The sequence below is a fragment of the Gossypium arboreum genome, chromosome 11, assembly GCF_025698485.1.
Source record: "Gossypium arboreum isolate Shixiya-1 chromosome 11, ASM2569848v2, whole genome shotgun sequence".
Lineage (NCBI taxonomy): Eukaryota > Viridiplantae > Streptophyta > Magnoliopsida > Malvales > Malvaceae > Gossypium > Gossypium arboreum.
Window position 1 is genome coordinate 23,240,758 of NC_069080.1, and position 24,900 is coordinate 23,265,657.

At 30.5% G+C, this 24,900-nt stretch overlaps 2 protein-coding genes and 1 long non-coding RNA gene across 3 annotated transcripts; 2 read left to right on the top strand and 1 right to left on the bottom strand.

The window, feature by feature from the left end:
- Positions 1-386: 386 nt before the first annotated feature.
- On the top strand, positions 387-1,305 carry LOC128283787 (uncharacterized). Its single transcript, XR_008274198.1, has 2 exons — positions 387-648; positions 922-1,305. It is a non-coding gene; the product is annotated as an uncharacterized LOC128283787 (long non-coding RNA).
- An 8,921-nt stretch (positions 1,306-10,226) lies between these two features.
- Positions 10,227-12,808, top strand: LOC108452777 (receptor protein kinase-like protein ZAR1). Its single transcript, XM_017750568.2, has 2 exons — positions 10,227-11,896; positions 11,978-12,808. Exons 1-2 carry the CDS (start codon positions 10,474-10,476, stop codon positions 12,625-12,627), a joined length of 2,073 nt encoding a protein of 690 aa, XP_017606057.1. The 5' UTR covers positions 10,227-10,473; the 3' UTR covers positions 12,628-12,808.
- A 1,994-nt stretch (positions 12,809-14,802) lies between these two features.
- On the bottom strand, positions 14,803-17,118 carry LOC108450081 (uncharacterized). The gene is made up of 2 exons (XM_017747528.2): positions 16,272-17,118; positions 14,803-15,932 (listed from the first exon to the last, which is right to left on the bottom strand). The coding sequence occupies exons 1-2, from the start codon at positions 16,841-16,843 to the stop codon at positions 15,074-15,076; spliced, it is 1,431 nt and encodes a 476-aa protein (XP_017603017.1). The 5' UTR covers positions 16,844-17,118; the 3' UTR covers positions 14,803-15,073.
- Between the last annotated feature and the right edge of the window lie 7,782 nt (positions 17,119-24,900).

The following is a 24,900-nucleotide window of genomic DNA, read 5'->3' on the forward strand; positions in this document are numbered from 1 at the left end:
TATAGCTTTATCCTTCAATGTGTGCCATGTGACTTTAACATCCATCTCTAGTGTCTATCATCGACACCCAAAACAATAAAACATGAATCCCAACTCCATCCTTTAACCTTTAAAGAGTCTTCTTTTGAATATGAGTTTAACTTAAAAGAAGAAGCTTCTAATTCTGATGAAGAATTTCATTACTATGTTTACAAGCAAAAAAGAAACAAAAGAGAGTTGGTTTACTATTGTGAAAACGTGTCATCTCTATGGTAAATATATCTTTCATAAAAAAATATCTGCATTTTGCATCCTAAAATCCAGGTTTCAAAATTCTATTGTTGTGATTTCCTTAAAAAAAATGATATATTTTTTGAATTGCATATGAATCAGGTGTTGGCATTGATTCCAGAATCGAAGGTGGAAGATGAATCAATTAATGAAATCCGCAGGTTGCATGGCCAAAATGTAAAAGAAGAGCTCATGAAATTAGGAGAAACAAAAAAGAGTTTAGAAGAAGAAATGATGGAACTAAGCCAAGAACTGAATGGTGTGAAAGAACATATACGGACGAAAAAACATATGTTAGACGAAGAACAAATAGGATTGGATGACGACGAACAAATAGGATCAGATGACGATCAATTCTCCATTCATTTCTCTCATTCGGTATGACCCAAACTCGCTTCGCTTTCAAGTAGTTTGGTGCGATAATATCTACAACATTGTAATGCAATATTATTGTAAAATGCTAGTATTTATTTCATATATTTTATAATGTCTTAATAAATACTTCAACCATTTTTATTTTAAATTTATACCTGATAAGTGATAAAAGTAACATATTTTAATCTCGTTCTTAATACATTTTTGGATGATTATTTATGTGAATCGGTGAATTTTATGCCCCTAATCCTTTGAATTCATGTTTCTATACTTAAGAGAGCATTTGGGAGCAAAATGAGCAAAAGACGACCGAAAGCAGATTTCAAGAGCCACACGAGCTGGGCCTTCCCACACGGACTCGACTTACAACCATGGGACAGACCGTATCGCTGAAAAACAATTTTTAGAATGGATCCATTAGAGAATATTGAAGAAAACAATTCGAAAAACTCCATTAGAGCCAACTTTGAAGCAGATTTCCATCAAGATTGAAGGTCTCCTTTTAATTTCTTATGAAGTTTTTATGAGTTTCTTTATTTCTTGTGGTTATTTTGACTTTGAGATGTTTTTATTCACAATTATAAACTAATTCCCTAGATACCCAAGGAAGATGAACCCTATGATGAATTCTATTATTTGATTTCTATTTTACGCGATAAATACTTGATTCTTGTTCTCAATTATATGTGTTTATCTCTTGTTTTAATATTTTCGGGATATTAATTTATGTTTAATGTGCTTAAATTAGAGGAGGAAAAGTCCCTATTTAATAGTAGCTCTAACATAATTGAGTGGAGTTGCATGCAATCCTTGAAATAGAACGAAATAAATCTACTGGATTATAGTCAAATCTAATAAGGGAATCTATAGATCGAGTTAATGCGACAATAGTGATATTAATTACAAAGAAATTTCAATTAATCAACCTAGAGTCAATTGTTCTTACTCTCGAAAGAGATATTAGCATAAGTTAGGGATTTCTATGGATCAAGATACCAAGTGAATAAATCGTTTAATTCAGATTCATAATAATAGATGAAGTCTAGGTGGATTCTTTCCTGGGTATTATTTCTCTCATTGGTAATTATTCAATTATTTCCTGATTTATTCTCTGTTGAGTTCTTTAATTAAATTAATTTAGTAATTTTAGTTAAACCAATCACTTCAATTTGTTGGCTAAATAATAGGAAAACAGTAGTTATTAGTAATTTTGCTCCTTGTAGATACAATATCTTTACTCACTGTAGCTATATTATTTATCGATAGGTGCACTTGCCTTTGTCGTATTTTAGTTAGTAACGTGGACACATATCAATACCAATGAGAGTACTTGTCTATAGGTAGGGATGGTAAACGCCAACACATCAAATGGATTTTGTACTTTTTTATTCAAAATATGAATTTCTTCACTAAAAAAAAAATAAAAGGCATAATGATTTATTTGATACTTGAACTTTACAAAAATAGTCATTTTAGTTTTTATTTAATTTTTCATTTTTTAGTCTTTAAACTTGTGATGTTTGTCAAATCACTCCAAAATAAATGGAAAATGCATACATGTGAATTACCATGTGGATGTCACATCAGTAATTCATTAATTTTTAAAAATTAAAAAATTCAAAAAATATATAAAAATTATTTTTAAAATTAAAAGTATAAAAAAATAAAAATATACATGTGAATTGCCATGTGAATTATGTTTGTCCTGAAATGCTTTCAATTGCAACTTTGCCTTTTCCCTTGACTGTAATGTACTCTCTATTGTCAATCTTTATTTGGACAACTATTGAAGTATCTAATTCTTTGAAAAGATAACGATTAATAGTCTTATGTTTGGTGCAACCACTATCAATGAATCACTTCTCACTTGAATAACAGATTGCAAAGCAAGCAGCCACAAAGAGTTGCTCCTCCTATTCTTCGTCAACGACTTGAGTAACATTCTTTTGTTGCAAATTCACTTGTGCGATAGTATTTTGCTGAGTATTTCTTTTGCAAATTCTTTCATGATGCCCTATCTTTTGACAATTTTCACATTACGATTTGGTTTTCTTCAACATTTGAAATGTGGATAGCCCTTTCTGCCACAGTGTTTACAAGGAGGAAAACAAAATTTTGTTCTTGTATTTGTAATGAAAGAATTAAAACATGAATTTCCCATTCTTGTTCTTTTCATGTTTCTTTCTCTTTCCTCCTGGATTGTATTGAGCTTCCGCAACTAATGCGCCTTCAACAAACCCTTTAGATCTCATGAGCCTTCTCTACTTTTATGCTTGGAAAGCATTCATCAATTCTGTCAAACTAACATTTAACAGATCTTTAGTGTCTTCCAAAGAGGAAATGGTGGTTTCAAATCTTTAAAGAATGGTTACTAGAATTTTTGAACTAATCTGGAATCAAGAAATTCAAATCCAAGTAATCTTACTTTGTTTGCGATTCCAAGCAATTTGTCAAAGTACTCCTTCACCGTCTCAGAGTCTTTAATCTTCTAGAGTTCAAACTCTTTAATCAGGTTTAACATTTTCATGCCTTTAATCCTTTTATCTACTTCATACTCTTCCTTGAAGAAATTTCAAACTTCAAAACTTGACTTTATTGTCATTATCCTAAGAAAGATTGCAGATGAGACTGCAGCAAATAACGTAGCTCTTACTTTTGAATTTCTTGATTTCCTCTCCTTGTGATTCTTGATTTGCGCCATAGTCAGATTGGCAGGTAATGAAGGAACTTCATAGTTCTCCTCCACATCTTTCCAAAGATCATTTGTCTTTAGATGAGCCTCCATCCTTGCGGTCCAGACATAACCTTAACTATTGAAAACGGGTGGCGTAAGTGAAGTGAAAGGGATTTTGGAATCCATAAAAGAAGAAGGAAGACAAAATATTTGCCCTTAGTTACAAGTCCCTCAAGAAGATAGCTCATGATATCAATTTGTTGGAGGTTTTGAAAAAAAAAAAAAACTTGCTGTGAAAAGAAAACAACAAAGGCAGGTGGAAATTAGAAAGAATTTTATTGAAAGTGTACATCTTATTGAACTGAAAACTAGTGTTTATATAGGAAAAAATTCAACAATCATTGACCAAAAAAAGGCTATTAAGAAGATTCATAATCTCTAAAAAATCTCTAAAAATCATCAACAAATCAAAATTTGCTAAAATTAGTTAGATTATTTTGTTATAGTAACTAAAACAGAGCTTCAACAACCTTTCTTTCTTCTCAGCTGAGTTATTTAAGTTAGAAGAGAGTAATATATATATTTGACACATGTATGATCAAGTAAATTCTTCCAATTCAGTTTTTTTTTTCTAAAGTATGTACATGTATATCTTACTATTATTTGTACGTGTATAACATGAATGATAGGGGTCAACAATTGTATACCTACCTTAGTAAAGATGAGTAGTTACACATAAAATTATTTTATTGTTTGAATTGTATATGAATTAGGTGTTGCCATTAATTTCTAAGGGAGATTCGTTTGATAAAGAATTTTTGAAGAAGAATGTGAGTTAACAAGTTAAATCCTTTTCAGAAATCCGAAAATGGCATGTGGAAAATGTCTTCCAAAAGTACATCAAATTACACGAAAGACAATGGATATTAGAAGCAGAAATGAAGGAATTAAAAGTAGAACTTAGGAAAGCAAATAATATGTTCTTTTAACTTTTCTTTTTTTTTCTTTATTTACCACTTTCTTTTGCTTCTCCTTTTGTTTTATCCCTTTTCCATCTCTTTCAACGTAGTTTTTATATGTTTTCCATTTGTTAAAACTTTTTTATGTTTATGAAAAAAGAAAAGGTGAAAGCTGAAACAAAAATAAAACTTGCTTACAAACGCTCATCGTCCATCATTGCTTTAACGGACCAATTTGGATATCTCCATGACCTAGTCTACAAGTCGCTTCACTTGAAGACCTTGCCAGTCGTGACTTATGACAGTCTACCCTCAACAAAGTTTCCCAAGCCCATTCCCTTAACCTTTTAACCAACCCCCACGACCACCTTATCTATCTTACCTATAACATTCTTGCCCTCTCGAAACTATATTGTTTCACAGATTCTTCAAACGAGCTCTACACTTTTAATGACTAAAATGATCATCATACGAAACTTACCTTCAACTTTATCCAAGCCAGTTTGGTTCCATGCTCCATTTTTCTCTTCGGTTCATCCATGCTCGGCTTCTAATTAAACTTTCTTGGGAATATCCAAGAAGTTTCAGATCAATTTTATCGTTTGCTTAATTTTATTCGTTAAAAGATAAAAGAAAAGAAAAGGAATAATCTATATGATTCTGTAAAAGTTTGGAAACGGAAAAATTTTGTTTTGAATATAAAGAATTTAATTTATGTTTAGATTTGATTAAGAATATAGTTTTTATATTGATTAGTTTGATCCCATTTTAGTTTAAAAAATAGGTTATATTCTAATCGAGATTTGATTAAGAATTATCGATATTTTGTTTTGAGTGAAATTCAATTTAGGAATCATGTGAAAGAAATAAGGACTTGGTTTATTTGGTGGTTTATTTGGTAGGCAAAGATTAAGTTTCTCCAGTGAAGAATATGAGAAGAGATAGAAAGAAATAAAAAGAAAAAAATTAAATTGTTCAAAAATATATAGAGACTAATTTTAACAAATGGAAAATATAGAAAAATTATGTTAAAAGAAATGGAGAATGGATGAAAATAGGAGGAAAAGAGAATGAAAAAAAAGAGAAGAGTTCAAAGAACATAAAAGAAAAAAAAAATTAAATTGCTCAAAACAAAAAATATAGGGACCAATTGTATAATTTAATTTAAAATTTTCGTTTAAAATGATGATTTAACTTGTCATGTTAGCTTACCGTTACACTATTAACAAAAATTAACATATGTGACTAAACGTAACATTTCAAACGTAAATAACTAAAATATAACTTGAGACACAAAAATGGGTATTTTGATACTTTACCCCTTAATAAATTGAATTCAAATGTATATATATATATTATAGTTGCAAGAAAGAGGCTCCGTGCGTTGACCTGGCCCGTTCCCAGTGTTCGTTCATTTTTTTTTTATCATGACTTATTTACCATTTTGGGGCTTCAGCATTTTTCAAATTATGCGATTTAGTTTTTTTACATTTTTACTCAGAGCTGAAAATTTTGATGATCCCTGTCATTTTAAATTTGTTTGGGATTTTGAAATTTCGAGCAAAATAATTGCTCTTCCAGCCCTCTGTTTCTACAAATATTTTAATTAAAACCTTGATTTTACTCATTTTCTTTTTATATTACTCTATATTGAAATATTTTATTTCATTGGTCATTCTTTTTCCTTTCTTAAGCAAAAAAAAAAAACCATTTTATTTGTTATGGGACATTTTAAATTGACTAATATTATATTTGTAATACCCGTAAGTTTATATTATTTTATAATTATATTATGTTTGAGCTTTCTTTGTAAATTGTAATGGGTGTTTAATCATGAGCTTAAATGGTAAAAAGAACTTCAAGAATGGGAGGATTTTGGCATACTTTATAAGCCTTGTTCAACCCAGAACCAATAGAAAAAGAAATCTCATGCTTTTGCTTTCTTTCTTATGGCTACGAATGGCGAACCACATCCAAATTACAAATAGAAAATGTGAGTAAAATATTTTGTGACTAAAAAATGTGTATCTTTTTGTTGTTCTATATTTGGATTTAAATTAAAAAATTAAATAATCTAGAAATTTCTCATGTTTTATTATGACCACTTTGGGTAACCTATTTAATTTTTATTTTTTCTACAAATTATAAGAGATTAAAGGTGATTATAAAGAATATATATATATATATATATATATATAAAATAGAAGAGAAGGAAATTTTGTCTCAGGTGTATATTGTTTAATAATAACATCAATAGTGATTACAAAATTTTTGCATCAAGGGTGATTCTGGATTTCATGTTTTATATAACTCCAGCTATAATCTTTTAAAATCACTTTCATAATTCATCTTTAAATGCCTTTGTTTAAATTATGTTATATTTAAGTAATCTTGGATAAGTTTTGTAATTTTCTTCTTGAACAGCTAAACTACAAAGGGAAAGAGGTAAGTATAACCTCGTTGTTTTATTCTATTGGTAATTTTAAGATAAATTTAAAATTATATATTAACTTTGATTTATCCTTATAATTATTTATGTATGCAATATATAAATATAAAATGATGTTATATTAATAATTGTGTTAATATTTTATAAGAATTGGATGAATTCAAAATTTTATATATAAAATTACATAAAATCAAACTTCATGTATATAATTGCACATTAAACTAAAATTCATGTATTATTTGGTAATTTATCCCTATAATTTTTATGGAAGTAATGTAGATAAATGAGTTTAATGTGTTGTATTTGATTGACAAATGGAAATTATCATCAGCCCCACTAACGGGTTATAATAGTTAATTTAAGCTCGTTAACAAGTTAAAATGGTTAGTACAAGCCTCGTTAACAGGTGATAATAGTTAGCACAGACCCTACTGACGATTTTTAATAGTTAATCTATAGTTTTATTATTGGGTTGAACTCTTATTTATTCCTTAATATATATATATATATATATGTGGGGGAATGAATAATTGAGTCTCCTTTAATCTTTGGAGCATCTTTGATGATGTCGTATCGGTAAAATAATTGGTATTGCAATTTGTTGTTTTATTATTTTTCTTTCTTTCTTAACTATCCTCATTTATATAGGTTAATAGTACAACGATGCTTTTACCAAGTTAGGGTTATACTTAAAATTTTAATTATCGTATATATATCTTTTAATAAATTCAAATTTAGGTTAATTTTTAGGTTAAATTAAATAATTCATTACTAAATTTTTATAAATTTTCATTTTGAGCATTGAAAATAAATTTTTTCATTTCAAACTCTGTGATAAAAAATATTTTTATTTTAAGCATTTATACTAAAAACTATTTTTATTTTGATTATCTATCGTTAATTCAATATTATTGTACACTTATTTTGAAAGGAAATGAATTATCCAATTACAAATATTTTTTTAACAATGTCGTCTTTGACTTTTTAAGATAGGAATCACTTGGGATATATATGTATATAGGTACCTAAATTCACATCTACACACACAAAAAAAAAAATGATGATATCTTGAATTGATTACTGATAATCAAGACCAGGGGGAGCCAAAATAAAATGTAAAATCCCATAGGTAAAATTATTAGTAAATGCTATTTTAAACAGTTTTTAAGGAAAAAACACGAGATGTGCTTTTGAAATAATTTCATACCAAACATATTCTTTTAAGTAAGTTGGAACTTTTTGGGCGAAGTGGTAAAATGCCTAGATTTTTCCCTAATGGAACTAGGTTCAAATCTCATCCTGGTTTTATTTTTAAAGCATGTTTCAAGCTGCTTCTTCTTCTTCTTCTTTTTAATTTTAATTAATAGTTTTAATTAATAAACATGTTATTTTTAAATTTTAGTTAACAAACATATTTTTAAGATTATTTTATTTTATTTTATTTTTAATTCATGTTTTCAATTAATAAATTCTTTATTTGTAGAGACAAAATAATAATTTTGTACTTTTATTTAAAGCATGTTGTTTCGAACTCTTTTAAAATTTTTAATTAATATACATATTATTTTTAAGTTTTTAATTCATATTTTAATTAATAATTTCTTTATTTATATAGACAAAATAATAAATATGTAATTCTATAATAAAATATATAACTATATATATTATTATGGTAGATATATTTTATTTTAAAAAATCAACTAATTTTTTATATATTTTTCTTTATATATAATTTTATATGTGAAATATTTATTTTTCATCCATATTATGGGTATGCTAAATTTTAGTATTATATACTTTTGTAAGTGTATTTGAAATAATTTATTGAAATAATTCACATATAAAAATAATGATATTTAAAATAATTATTTGATTTTATAATATTAAAATTTGTTATACGCATAATCTACATTACAAAAATTAATATTTGACATATAAAAATATAAAAAGTTGATTTTAAAAAATAAAATATATTTAAAATAATGATATAGGTAAAAAAATTTATTTTATAGTTACATATTTATTATTTTATCTATATAAATAAAAAATATTAATTGAAAATATGAATTAAAAATAAAATAAAATAAACTTAAAATGTGTTTATTGATTAAAAATAATATATTTATTAATTAAAATATTAATTTAAAAAGAAAAAGCTTGAAACATGCTTTTTTTCTTAAAAAATAAAAATAAAATATCTAAGGGATGAGTCGGTTGAGTCTTAATTCAAGTAGCATAAGTATTGTTACTAATGCAAGAGGATTTGGGTTTGAGTGCGTTGAAACACATTATTCACTTATTTATAAGTTGAGTAGAGATTATAGTTAGTTCAAAGTATTATATCAAATAAAAATATAATCAAAATCTATAATAAAGTTATTAAAATTAATCGTTTTGAACTTGGGAGGACTGAAGGAAAGACTTTAGCATGTTAAGATTAGACTAAATAAACTAAATTATTAAAAGAAAATGTGTTTGATATACACTACTTTCTAAAAATGTATTTGACCTCAGTCTATTTCTAGATAATATTAAAAACGATGATTTTTTATATATATTTTTTTAAATTGACATTTATTAGTAATTTTGCCAATCCCATCTGTAATTTATGAACAGTGATGAAATCTTGAAATTCAGTTAGTCTTTTCAAACAAGACAATCCAAAGTGTCCGAAAATCTAGCCTAAACAATTGTGTTTAATCTGATCTATCAGATTGTTTATATATATATATATATATAATTTCATGTTTTCTTTTAAAATTATCTAGTCAGGGTCATATTTTACTCAAGTTACTCAAACTTGATGGTGGAATTAACGATTTGGTTAGATTTAGTTTTTTTATTATTTAATTTTGGTTAATTTGTAGTATTTTCATTTTCAGAAAAAGGCATTTTCTTTAAATTTTCAAAAACAAGTTTATTTTACATTATAAAATTTAAATAAATTCAAATAATTATAAATTTTCATTTTATAAATCGAAAATTAAATAAAAATTATTCAACATTAAATAAAAATTAAATTGTAAACAAATTAAGCATATGATCCAAAATTTATCGATTAAATTGAATGAAGTCCTGGTCGAAAAATTTTAAGATCCTCATTTTGTCATTGGAATAACCAATTTTATTATTTAAAAATATTTTTATATCAATGCATCAATTTTATAATTAAATTAAAATAAAAAATATTAATTTAAGAGAAGTGGATTTGGCACTAAAATGTCAAAATGCAGCTAAAGATGGGAGAAATCAAAAGTTGAAAAAGTGATGAAGGCGGTCCCTACCGAAGACAACTCCAATATCAATGTTCCAAAAGCACATTCAGCGCCATGTTCATGCAATTATCATCGCCTGCAATCACGCTTTGCCTTCAATAATCTCTTCCCTTTTCATCAAATCATTAATATATATCGAACTAAGATTGACCAAGTCATTTATTAAAAGCTATACTACATCGTTTTCGAGTTTGCGCATGGTAAAAGATAAAATCATAACCCTACTAATGTCAAACATATCTTCTTTTTAGAATATATGAATCATATTATCGCAACTACATGTTTTTTGAACCGTAATTGAATAAATATAACAGCGTGTGTGACAGAAAAACAATCTATATGATTTAGGTTTTCCCCAGTCAACACTTGAACAAATTACAACTCATTTTCTTTCGTAAAATGGGTGTATTTAATATGATGAAACTAACATTTCTTCTGTAAATCTTTCAAATACCTTAAACTTTATACCTGATGAATCCATTGTTGTTTTTGTTGATTCTCCTTGTATGCAATCACAACCCTCACTTATCTGCTCTAAATGATGAAGCTCTTGCTCTTTTATCCTTCAAACAATCCCTCGACAATGACACCGGAAGCTATCTCATCAACTGGAACTCATCAGATCCGAATCCATGTTCTTGGCATGGAGTTTCATGTAGAAATCAGAAAGTTCATGCTCTTATCGTTCCCAACATCGGACTATCTGGTTACCTGTCTCCTGCACTCTCAAACCTCTCCTCGATTCGTCATGTTAACCTCGAGAACAACTCATTTCGCGGAACGTTACCTACCGAGCTCTTTGGTGCAACTAGGCTGAAGAGCTTGGTAGTTTCAGGTAATTCCTTATACGGACCGCTTCCGTCCCAAGTCGGGAACGTTAAGAACCTACAGACCTTTGATGTTTCACGGAATTTATTCAATGGCTCGGTACCTTCGTCTATAGTTCAATGCAAGAAATTAACTACACTTGTTCTCAGTCAAAACTATTTCAACGGCTCACTCCCCGAGGGATTTGGAAACAGTTTGGTTAGCCTTCAGAACCTCAATCTTTCTTACAACAGATTTGACGGTTCAATCCCTGGTGACATCGGAAACTTATCGAATTTGCACGGTACTCTCGATCTGTCTCACAATTTCTTCACTGGTGAGATTCCAGCTAGCCTAGGAAGCCTCCCTGAGCAAGTATATATCGATCTCAGTTACAATAATCTTACCGGTCCGATACCGCAGAATGGTGCTTTAGGAAATGCAGGGCCAACAGCTTTCATAGGCAACTCGCTTTGTGGATTACCATTGAAAATTCCGTGTCATTCATCCAATAAGCCATTTCCTATTAAGCCAATTCAGAGATCAATAAAGCGTGGGGAAGGCGGTAGGGTGATTAAAACCATTGCAGGTGTGATGGTAGGACTCTGCTTCATTGGATTCATGTTCTCTTATTGGTACAAGCAGGCCTATGTCTGCAACGGAGTTCGGAAAGTCACTGGCTATCGTTTCGAAGAGAAACTGATGATTGGCAGGGACATATTCTGCTTTGCGAGAAGAGACAATGACACTCTATCAGAAAACATGGAGCAGTGCAACTTTGTTCCATTAGACACCGAGGTCGACTTTGATCTTGAACAACTTCTTAAAGCATCTGCTTTTCTCCTGGGGAAGAGTTCAAGTGGGATTCTATATAAAGTGGTGCTCGACAACGGACTAGCTGTGGTGGTGAGAAGACTTGGAGACGGAGGTGGACAAAGACTCAAGGAGTTTCAAACTGAAGTTGAAGCGATTGGGAAAATCAGGCATCCGAACATAGTTAACCTTCGAGCTTATTGTTGTTCGGATGATGAGAAGCTGCTCATATATGATTACATAACCAAAGGAGATCTTGCTGCTGCAATTCATGGTAACTTACTAAAATTCTGCAAATATTTTCCATGTTCTAGGAATCTCCATGATAATCGTTCTAACATTTAAATCTAAGCAGGGAAATCCGGAATTGTGAACTTTAAACCGCTTTTGTGGCCAGTTCGAGTAAAAATCATGAAAGGAATAGCCAAGGGATTAGCCTTCTTACACGAATTCAGTCCGAAAAGGTACGTCCATGGAAATCTGAAGCCGAGCAACATTCTTCTTGGAGAGGATATGGAGCCTCGTATTTCCGATTTCGGACTCAGTCGCCTCGCCAACATAACCGAGGAATCACCTGAATTTCAGGTGGAACAACAGATGGCAATTTGGACACCACAACAAAGCTCTCCATTCGAGTTAACACCGATGAATTCATCTTCGAACGGATCGTATTACCGAGCACCGGAAGCCTTGAATGACACGAAACCATCACAGAAATGGGATGTGTACTCATTTGGAGTGATATCACTGGAGATGATCTCTGGAAAGTTGCCAAGCATTCAAGTAGGTTCTTCGGAGATGGATTTGGTTCAATGGATTCAACTCGGGATCGATGAAAGGAAGCCACTGTCGTTCATCATTGATCCCTCCTTAGCTCATAGTTGGGTTGAGGAAGACAACATAACCGCCATACTCAAGCTTGCACTGGCCTGCATCCATAAGAGTCCAGATAGAAGACCTTCAATGAGGTTTGTGAGTTATAGTCTCGAGAAATTGACTTCATAATAAATTGATACCATCGATTGGATCAGAGAGAGAGCTGAACTGTTTTTTTTTTTTTTTTTGACATATTTCGGACAAATTCCCATACATGTAAAATATTAATTTCATTTCTCTTAGAAGGATGGATTCATCACTTACTATGAACATTAGCAGAATAAATATTTATTTGTTACTATGAACATAAGCAGTTTTTTTGTAGTGATGAAATGCTGCGTTGCTTCGAGTAAGATATCTGAAAACTGAACTCAGCAACCCTACAACAGTTCAGCATCACAGCAAAGTACATTCTCTTAGATTGACGGACAGTGTTCTGTCCTACTCTACATCCAAGCAGTATCAAAGCCATGAAGCGTACAAACAACACACTATGATCATGAACCACAAATTAATTAGGGAATTCCCAAAGAAATAAAGCTAATCATTGTTTCTTTTCATTTGCAGCATTAGTCCCTGAACAATGGCTTATAAGATAAAATGATTCATGTTTGAAAATTCTATGAAATGGCCAAATTGTGTGCTGGATAAGTATGCAAAAACTACAAAGCAGAGAATGGAAACAATAACTACCTATGTTTATCGACCTATATTCTGACTGCGAAATTTTCTTCAAATACGTGTGTCCGATGCACTGGTACAAATACTTAATCGTCCAAAAGAACCTCAAAATACAGGAAAAAGATTTTGAACGAAGCCGTGTTCAAAGTTCATGCCCAAGTGCAAAAAAAATAGGTTTCAGCTATTATTAGGAAACAAGAATCGCAGGTTAGAATAAAAGTTATACAACAAAATTTTAAGGGTTAATATGTAGGTTTCCTGAACTTGTCTAAAAATATTTAGTTGGTATCTGAATTTTACTTAGTTGGTACTTAAATTTGAAATTTGTCACACACCCTTAACCGTCTTAATTTTTTAAGGGTTAATATATAGTTTGCCCCTGAACTTGTCCAAAAATACTAGTTAGTACTTGAACTTGTCTAAAAAAGTATGCTTTTTAAAATTAATTTATATGTTTTAAAAGATTTTTAATTTTTTAAATTATGTTTGCTATGTGTCATATTGAAAGGTTGTCATGTGTCCCCATTGAATTGGCCAATAGCACTACATTAGCACAAATTAACAGTGTTAGTGTAGATGTACCAATTAAGACGATAAAATACAAATTTAAGTACCAAATAGGTAAAAAAAGTTCAGATACCAATTATGTATTTTTGACAAGTTTAGGGGCAAACTACATAAACTCAAATTTAAAGTAAGCTACTACCTGTGGAACCGGTTTTGGTTACTTCAGAAGTCTGAATGAGAACATACTTCTTTGCCTCAAAAGGATTTAAGTTTTAGCCACTAAACTATGTTGCTCTATTCACATCAAACTACATTGCTCAACTCAGATGTGAGTGTTGCATATGATCGTGTCAGGCTCAAGTATGATAAGATTTTTATAAGTTCTTTTATGTATTTAAAAAAATAAAAAATAAAAATTATATTCTCTTATTCATATATCTAAAATGAGTATTCGGTACGAATAATAGTTCGAAAAAAGTTAAAAGAAAGAAATTAAGAGTACATAAGGTAAGAAAGGACCGCCCTCATGGAGAGGTCCAGAGGTTGTAAAAGGTGAAAGCGGCAAATCGCAGATGGCATGGAATTGGGTTGCTTTGGTTCCTATCTCCGGAAAATAAGTCAGGATGACTGTTGGCCAAAATGATGGGAAAACAGCTGGGCACTATATTAATCCAACTCATTTTTCTTTGACTATTTGCATCCAGCATCTGTTCAGTACGTATCTGAATATGAAAATATATCGATATAACCCAAATATGAAAATATATCGATATAACAATACAGTTCTCCAAAGACCCTTAAAAGATTTGAAAGAATTAAGCATACTCTTATCATATAATCCATGAATTCATAAGCAATGAAGACAAAGAACAATTTGAATAGTCTAAATCATAGCAGATGTAGAGGTTGGTAAGCGACTAATTGCAGTTTTAGCTAGCAAATGACCTGAGATCCAGGTCGTAACCATTGCACCAAGATATGTAATAAAGCCCACACACCACGCCCAACATTGCAAATGATAATTGTAATTTGAATAGTTAATAACTACATACAGGCAAAAGTTCAGATTTCCAGCTTTCTCTTTACAGTTTTTTTAATCAAAGAAATAGACAAATATTGAACATTTATAACAAAATCTCCATTCCATTAGTAAGATTACATAAACAAATGTTACACTTTTAACAACAAGATCAGGAGAGACAATTCAACCATATAACACTTTGTTTGGAAACACTATAATTTCAACATCAAAGAAAAACAAATAAAACAAACAAATGAACAAAACGAGGAACAAAAGAAATAAGTTAAGAGGACCACCAAATTTGTCTACTTATATGGCAGACAAAGTTTCACTACCAAAACTGTTTCCCCAGATGGAGAATCAATATTATGGTTCTGATGTTGTAATCTGTTGTTCAGCGTTTTCTGTATGCAACTTTGCCAGAGCTTCGGACAAAAGCAATGTCGTGGCTTTGGTCATGGTTTGATACTGTGAAGGCAACATGGGTGGGGGTGGTTGAGATTTGTATATTTGGACTCGAGCAGGGTCATCATCAAGTTTGTTAGCGTAATTTGCAGTTTCACCAGCAGCAACACCAAATGATTGAGGTTGGTGTTGAACTTGAGCACCTGCATGCCTGGTTTCGGTTTCAGTATGCGGTACATTAATAAGTTGGTGTCCTGCGGGAATCTTTTGGCATTGTTGTGAGGTTAACTCAGCTGCAGGTTGAGGTACTGCTGCAACCTCCTTGAAAACCATTTGTGTTGGAACCAATGAAGCATTTGGATAAGCTTGGGGCTGACCAACACCAATACCCGTTGCATGAACCATACTATGTTGCACAGGTACATTATAGGGCTGAGCCGGTGCGACAGGGAAATAATACATTGGACGACGCTGATTCGACTGATAATGGAGATGGTGCTGCAGCTGCTGCTGTGGCACCGGATAATAGACTGGGTAATATGATGTAACGGGCTGCATCCCAGGCATGTTCGGCTGCACGTAACGGGTATCCTCATGAATTACTTGTGTTTGCTGGGGGGGTAAATGCATCAGATTTACCGGAAACCCGGATGCATGGATCGGTTTATGCATCTCAATCCCAGAGGAAGGATCAGCCATTTTCTTGTCTGCTTGAAAAGGGTTAGAACAAAGCTTATTGTCTATTGCAGAAATGGGGCCAACTTGGTCTTGAAAAGTTCCAGTCTGCACATTAGAAACAGCACTCCCAACACATTCATCGCTGTTGGAATGATAAAACAAAAATTTAACAATCAAAGGAAGTAAAAAGTATGGAATTTTTCAGTTCTATTGAAATAAACTTAACTATGATCAAAGTTGCATCCTATCCCAACAAGATTTAAGCATAGATTTTTCCAGTTAGAAATCTGATTCCCAAGTTCAAATTCCTTCTGTTTGAACTTTGAGCATGTCATTCAAACCCTTATTTATCAGTCAACACGAATCCAAACAATAGAAATCACCAAAAGCTCTATAAAACAATAAAAAGAAAATGCACATTTACACTACAAAATTCCTCTCTTTCCATACATAAAGAAAGACCCAAATTTGTTTACAATACCTTGGTATTGAATCTGGTGAGGGTTTAATTGGAGGCAAACTCGACAAAGAAAGCGAAGAAGAAGTAGAACCAAAGGAAGAAGAAGTTTCCAAAAGAATAGACTCAGCTTGTTCACCACTTTCACCTCCAAACCCCACTCTTGCACTCCTCAAAGCATCAACAAACCAACTCTCTCGTTTTGGATGAGTCAACTCAGCTTTATCGCCACTACCAACGGGAAAAAGGAAAAGTCTGATTCGTGAAGGTAAGGCAGTAGAACTAGAGGAGAGTCTCTTGTGCTCTTCCAACATGATTTGGAGATCATCATCGGTTGAGATGGAAATGAGCGAGTCAAGGTCGTGATCTGGAAGTTGGTATTTGAGAACAAATGGGGTGGCGAGGCGGAGGAAGGTGGAGAGGTGGGTGGCGAAGGAAGAAAGAGTAAGGGGGGTGTTGTCGGCGGTGGGGATGGTGATCAAGCGGTTTTCACCGCCAGAATAGTAGAACGATTTGGTTTGTGGACGTGGGATGATACGGCCGCCGTAGCTACACATTAGCCGTAGCTTAGGGGGCGAGGAGGGTGGTGGATCCATGGCGGTGGCCTTGGGTGGTGGGCGGCTAGCGTAGATCTAGTAAAGTAATAAAAGCAGACAAGTTGGAGCGTATATTTTAAGCAAAAAAGAAGATAAATTATAATTATAGAAAGATAAAAAGCTTGCATTGCATGGAGGGGGACAAGTGGTGTAAGCATTACCGGACCGGACAAGACAGCGAAGCTATCTCATCGGTTCGAGGGGAGTTGGATAATCAATAATCATTTATGGATATTTTTTTTTTTTAAGAATTTGCATGATATTTGGATTTTTAAAGCTTTTTTTTAAATCTATTATTTGAACTTGTCTTTTAACAATATATTTAGATTAGGCAGTAATGATTTGGATTTATTTTATATTTTGAATGTTGTTTAGGGGATGTCGAACTCATTCACGAAAAAATTATAATTTGTAGTCTGTTAATTGTAAATAAATCTTTTAATTAATTTAGTATTAGGTCCAAAAAAATGATTCTATCAAGGATTTGAAAAGGTGATTCAAAGTGAGAGTGTATTCACTCACTGAGTCAACATTTACTCTTAGTGAGATCTAAATTTATACCCTTATATGATATTTATAGGTAAGATGTAGATTCTCACCTTCTCAAGTTTTAAACAAAATCACTTTATGAATCCACCTAAATTTTAACTGTAAAAATAAAATTCAATAATAAAATAAAATGCAGATATTCTAATTCAATATTAAATTTATTAAAGGCAATACTTTACAAACTTTTCCCAAACAAATCTAACTTTTTATGATGATTTTATTTTTAACTTTTTAAGGAAGTCTTTAAGAAAAGTCATGCACAAGAACTGTATTTATTTTTTCTTAGATAGAGACGCTTAATCTATAAACATTGACAAATTCGTGTTTTTTTTTTAATTAAAGAAAATTTAATTTGAGCTAAGTCATAATTAAATGCGATCTCAATTATACGTTAGCACAGATCTTTTGAGGTATGTTTAAAAGAAGTGAAAATATTTTTTTACTTTCTATTTTCATTTAAAAATAATTAATTATTATATTATGTGTTGCATGTGTTCATTTTAAATATATATATTTATTAATTAAGTGAGAATTGATTAATTTATAATAAAATTCTACCGATTTTAAAAATAATTAAGAGAAAATAGCATTTTAAAAGTAATAAAAATAAAAAGTGAGAAAGAATCTATAATAAATTATTAAGTAATTAAATAAAAATAATTTGTAATTTGAATATGAGTCAAAATTTTAAAAAAAATTTAAATATAAAAATTTTTATTTTAACATTTTATTGCCTGTAACATAACATAATGCTAAACAATATTCATAATTATATAAATAATATTAAAATAAAATAATAGTAAAACAATCGAATAGCAAATAATAATAACTAAACGTCTCAAATAATAATGAAAACCATATGGTGATGGAAACAAAATTATTAAATAATGTTAAAATATGAGTTTTTTCCAATAATTATTTAGATGTAATTTTGAATGAAAATACCTCGCTAAAGCATATATTTATAGTGTAAACTATTTGTAACAGTTTGTTTTCAGTGAAATCGGAAAAGTGGTTTAGGACCACAAATCCGAGTTCGTAAGAAAAATTATTTTAAAATTATTTTATGGTCTACCGTATGATAGGAATTTCATATAAAAATTTCGTTAAGAAAATTTTACCGATTACATGTTTAATTGGTATAAGGACTAAATTGCATGAAATGCAAAAGTTAAGTTCTAGTAGCTATAAGTATCAAATAGCTATGGAATTCAAAATTTGAGGTCCTTATATGGCAAATAGACCATTAAGAGGGGTTAGTAGATAAGTATGATGATTCATCCATGGAAAATTAAATAAAGAAAAGGACAAAATTAGAAAGATGATAAATAATAAAATAATAAAATATCATCATTTATATCATCTTTCCCAAAATTAAATACATTGAAACCCTAGCTAAGAAAAGAGAATTCAAGCACGCTTACTTGACTTAATTGGGTAAGTAATCTTGTCCAGTTTTTAGTAATTTTTATGTTTCCGAGATCGTAATAGCTTAATTTAGCTATCTCGGGGATTAGTTTGAAAATTTATCAAAGTATTAAAGGTTTTCCATGGATGAATATGCATGAATTAGAAAATGAAAGGTCGTTGATAGATAAACAACTTTTGTAAAGGGAATTTTGATGAAATTATGATTTAAGGACTAAATTGAAAGGTTGCAAAATTCATGGAAAAATTCTAAATTTTATGAAATATATGGACTGCCATTGTGATATGTAAAAATCGGCTAGGCTTGGAATAAGGATTAAATTGCATGAATTTCATTTTTCGAGCCTAAGGACAAAACTGAAATTAATTAAAAGTATAGAGGTAAAATGGTAATTTTTCCTAATATGTGAATTGGATTAAATTGAATATGAATTGTATTAAATTGAGTTAAATTTACTCATATAGATCCTGAAAGACAAAATACGGAATTAGATCGAAGAAAGAGAAAGTGTCGGATTAGTAGACAACAAATCAACGAACACTTGCCAAGGTAAGTTCGTGTAACTAAATTGTGTAAATTTATATGTTTAAATTGAATGTTATTTATGTGTATTGTATAATTTCCATGTATGAAAATCGGTCACATATCCGATAATGCTTGATAAGTATTAAGTTTCGATGGATACAGGGTTTCCAAATTGGTTGTGGTCCTGCATATGTTGTGGACACACCATAGCTCCAAAGAGCGTCCCATTATTAGCCCTCTTGAGCTTCCCGTTATATGGTTTTTGCGAGCTTCCCGTTAATAGCTCTTCGGAGCATCCCGATCGATCGTGATCTTACATGTGTTGTGGGCACACCACAGCTCTTATGGTCGTCCCGTTATATGGCTCTTCGTGAGCTTCTCGATTAAAGGTTCTTTGTGAGCTTCCTGATTAATGGCTCTTCGGAGCTTCCCGATATGACTCACTTGAACTTCTCGATATATGGCTATCAAGAGCTTCCCGTTAATGGCTTTTTGGAGCTACCCGATATTGGCTCGTATGAGCTTCCTGATTATAGCTTTTATGAGTTTCCCGTTATACAGCTTGGATAAGCTTCCGTTACATGGCTTACTTGGGCTTCCCGTTATATGGCTCAAAAGAGGATTTCCCGATTATATGCTCTAATAAGTACAACATACAAAGTTAAGATTACAAATATGAATTGACAGATTACAGATTCGTACACTTCGTGTGTATAACCATGTATCCATCGATATTTCAAATGGTTCAACATACAAAGTTCTAATATAAGTTAAGATGAATTCTAAATGAGATACTACCTGTAAACACTTGAAAACATATGGAAATTTGATATTTGATGAGCTCATCCTTGATTCTTGATATTCACATGAAATACATGACTAACATGTTTGATGAAGTTGTGTTTAGGCTAATAGCCAAATTACTTGGGTACATTTTTGTATGCTTACATTAAATGTAAATGAATGGTAAGTTTATTTCCTGTTATATGAACTTACTAAGTATTAAATGCTTACTCTATTTTATTTCTCCTGTTTTATAGTACTTTGGAAGTTTGTTGGGCTAGAAGCTTGGCTGAGATATCTCACACTATCAATCTATCCAACAACTCGTTTCAGTATAAATAGTAAATTAAATTTTAGGTTATAATAGCATGTATAATCTAAATTTGGCCAATGATGGCATATAAATGTATGGTTGAAGCAAGCCATTGGTATGGATTGTAATTGATATGTGTTTTAGTATGTTTAAATGATAGTTAACTAATAGGTATGATTTGATTTGGTATAGTTAATACAAATGAGTTATATATTATTAATCAATTTGGTAAGATTGAATACTTGGATGTATGAGGTAATATGATATGTTTAAGACATGTATTTGGCTTGTTTTGGTTGCTTGATTATAGCTTATATATGTGCTATTTGATGTGTTCAGGTTGAAGCTAAAAAGGGGTGAGAAATATGTCTAGAAAATGACCTTATTTTGTCCAGATGGGCAGAGACACGGGCATGTGTCTCAGCCGTGTGTGACACACGGCCTAGTACATAGCACATGGGTGTGTGTTTTGGCTGTGTGTCCCCTGCATCTAAAAAATTCAAACAGAATGCTTAGGATTTTTCATACAGCTTGGCACACAGGTGTGTGACTTGGCCATGTGACCCCTACACCTACACACGGCCAAGCATACAGACGTATGACTTGGTCGTGTGACCCAAGTCAGAGAGTTACATAAGTACAGACATGGGCTAGGACACGGGTGTGTCACATGGTCGTGTGAGCCACACGAGCATGTGTCCCCTGCATTTTGCGAAAAATTCTTTGAGTACCCGATTTAGTCCCGAATTTATGAATAACTTCTAACATGAATGTTAAATAATATGAAATGTCTGTATTTATTCTATAAATTTCGGTAATGCTCTGTAACCCTGTTCCGGTGACGGATATGGGTTAAGGGTGCTGCAGTAGATTTTTGAATAAAAATTAATTCAAGGATCAATTAAGTGCACAAAAACTTTTAGGAGCAATTCAAGGATGAAATAGGGACTAAATTGATCGTAACATAAAATTTCTGGGTAAAACTTTAAAACAGGGGCACATGGTCATGTAGCTAGTCCGTGTATAATGCATTAAGCTATGTGGAGGGGTTACACGGCCATGTGGCCAAGCCGTGTAACAAACTGTGGCCGTGTGGAATATGCAAAATTAGGCTTCAAGGAAGACACAGCCGTGTGGCAGGCCGTATGGAAGGTATTAGGCCGTGTGAGAATCGAAATATCTTAGGGTTTCAAGGGGACATGACCATGTGAGGGGCCACGTGGCCTATATGCCTATGTGGCTAGTCATGTGGCCCTATTTCGAGGCATGGTTTGCCTCAATTCGCTTGTAAAAGAACACACGCCTTTCACCAAGATATCGATTGACATTCCTTGCGCTTAAATCTAGTTCGATTCAGCTAAATCAGGTCCTTTAATGACAAAATTGCATGAATTAATGATCGATTTCAAGATAAATCAAAATTTTCGAAAGATTCGATGATAAATCGAGAAACATCTGTTAATCATTCGCGAGAGTATCGTTAGATAGGAATTCTATAAAGATTCGAGATCAACCATCGGAATTGAGATGTACTTACCAATTCTTGACAATGATCAAAGATTGTTTCTACTAGTGATTATGAATCTGGTTGAGAAATGAGTTAAAATCGGGAATTGATTTTTAATTCAGGATCAAGAATAAATTTCAGCAATGGGAAAAAAATATTTTACAAAGAAGAAGATGAAAAAGAAAATGGGGAAGAAATAGAGAGAAAAGATAAAAAAAAATCAATTTATTTTGGAAAAGAAAACTACAGTTCAATTGTAATTAGGAAAAGTATTAAATATTTACGGTTTTCAAGCCTTGAGGGGGCTAGATAGAAATTTACCCCTTTTTTCAAAAATAAAAAGCAAAAGAAGGGGACAACATTACTTGATATTGGGCATGCAAGGGAGAAGTGTAAAGGCTTAACCATTGGGCTACTACCCATAACTTGTTAAATTTTTACTCTAAATTATACATATTCTAATGTGATTTTTATCCTAAGTTGTTGAAAAAAAAAATGAGAGAGGAGTGGATAAAACCCAAGACCTCTGGAAAGCACACTAACTACTTAACCATCAAACTTAGGTCAATTTTTAATTAATTATTTCAATTAACCCCCTATATTTTGGATCGTGACATGTATTTTGTATTTAATGTTGCTTAAAGCTTTTTAAACTTTAATTAATTTTTTTAACATATTAATTTTTTGGTTAGATGGTTAGATAGTTGCAAATATATCCTTGAGTTTCGGATTAGATTCCTTTCTTATTCACATCTGTATTTTTTATTTCATGATGCTTCAAGTTTTTAAATTTTTATTAATATTTTACATATTAGTTATTTTGTTAGATGGTTAGATAGTTGCAATTACATCCTTAAATCTTGAGTTCGATTCTTCTATTACTCGCATTTGTATTTTTTTATTTCATGTTGCTTCAAACTTTTTTAATTAATATTTTTAACATATTAGCTCCTTTCGTTAGATGGTTAGATAATTGCGATTAAATCCTTGAGTATGATGTTCTATTATTTTTATAACATATTAATGTATTTTTATTTCATATTGTTTCAAGCATTTTTATTTTAATTAATATTTTGGTGATATTTTTAATTATTTTTATAAGCTTATTATTATTCTTTCAATTAATTATATTTATAATAATTATTAAATTTTATTTTATAAAATCAAATAATTATTATCATTATCGATATTCAATTTTTAATTATTTTTTTACGATCTTTTAAGATTATCATTATCCACATTCATTTTTTTAACAAATCCCAAAGATTTGACTTCAAGTTATCATCAACAGGTTCAAACATGGTAAGTAATTTGGTATATCATTCAGAGCCATAAATTCTGTGGGACTAAGCTTTGAAAGTTGTGTTATAAACGGGATGATAAAATTGGTGGTTGAGTTTAAAAATATCAACAACTGACTTTATAAAATCCCAAATACAAAACTTAACTGACTTTTTTCATGTAATTTTTTACTTACAAAATCCATTACAATTAGCAAGTTTAACACAAACCAGAACAATTAACTGTTGGCATTTAATAATAATAATAATAAGCAAAACATTTTATATCTTATAAACCAAACATTTTCTTTAAAGTTTGCTAAAGTTTTAATATCAAATTTTAAATATGGCATTTAATTCAAGTTTAGAAATTTTTAATGTTTTATTTATTTATTTTCTTAAATATTATCCTATAAATATCCGATTTTCAAGAGAAATAAAATAAACTTTTTAAGTCCTTCATTGGGGGAAAAAAGTATTACTTTCTGATTTGTGCAAGCTAGTATTTTGGGTGATTGAATTTGTTCTGTCTTGGGGAACACGTTCAACAAAATTTCTTTACACCTGATATTATCATTGAGAGTGTGTATCATCTCAAGAGAGTGACTTAGTCTATGCCTCAGTCTCCATCACCCTATTTGAATATAGTTTAATATCATATAATTTAACAAATTATCATTTTAACATTTAAATTGACCTTCTAAATTTATGTTTTATTTAAAATTTGAAATTAGTAAAAACTCAATGTTTGGTTTATCATTATTTAAAATTATTTCACTATTAAAATTTGAAATTAGTAAACATCAGTGTTTGCTTTATCATTGTTTTAAATTAATTTTATGTTAAAAATGAATGGATAAATTAGATAGACCATGTGGCAAAGAAAAGGAGACTGTCCACATTACATGTACTTTAAGACTTTGTAATATAATATATATAGATTTTATTCAATTTTATAAAATTTAATATAATACAAATTTATGTAATATTTAGGAACAAATTAATCGAGTTAAGGAGTTCCTTTTCGAATGAGATTTGGATATTTAAGATATAATTTTTTTAAAGGAGTTTCTATATAATCTTCTTATGCTTGTTTTTAGAATTTGTATTTTTATTTAATATAAAATTTTCAAAAAAATGTTGGAATGAGATTGGTAGCGACTTATTAAAAAATTTAAATATATATATATATATATATATACACTTTTTAAAAATAGATGTTGAAATTGTGATATTTAACTCTCTTTTTTATCTAAAAATATCTAAACTAATATAAATTATTATATTAATAAGATTAAAACTAATAAATAATTTTTTAAAATTAGTATTTACCTATATCAAATAACATAATTTTAGTCCGAACTTATATTTTACTAATTGGGGAGGATCCATTTACACCGATGTAAAACTTAAGTGGTTCTATATTCTTCAGTATATTTTTGTACGATTAATATTTTAACAATTCAACCATCATATTTCATACTTCATTCATGTAGATCATGCATGTTAAATTTGACATAATTTAAAATTTTTAATTATTTATTTTATGTAAAAAAATTTCAACCGTTAAATATATTTTAATATAGACAATATTTTAGATAGATATGATAGAGATATCAAATCGATTTAAAATTTACATGCATTAAAAATAGTAATATCATGATAAATTCA

Coding starts and splice junctions, on each gene's coding strand:
- LOC108450081 (XM_017747528.2), bottom strand. CDS start 16,843: ATGGATCCACCACCCTCCTCGCCCCCTAAGCTACGGCTAATGTGTAGC. Junction 15,933..16,271: donor TCACCAGATTCAATACCAAG/GTATTGTAAACA, acceptor TCATTCCAACAG/CGATGAATGTGTTGGGAGTG.
- LOC108452777 (XM_017750568.2), top strand. CDS start 10,474: ATGAATCCATTGTTGTTTTTGTTGATTCTCCTTGTATGCAATCACAAC. Junction 11,897..11,977: donor TCTTGCTGCTGCAATTCATG/GTAACTTACTAA, acceptor AAATCTAAGCAG/GGAAATCCGGAATTGTGAAC.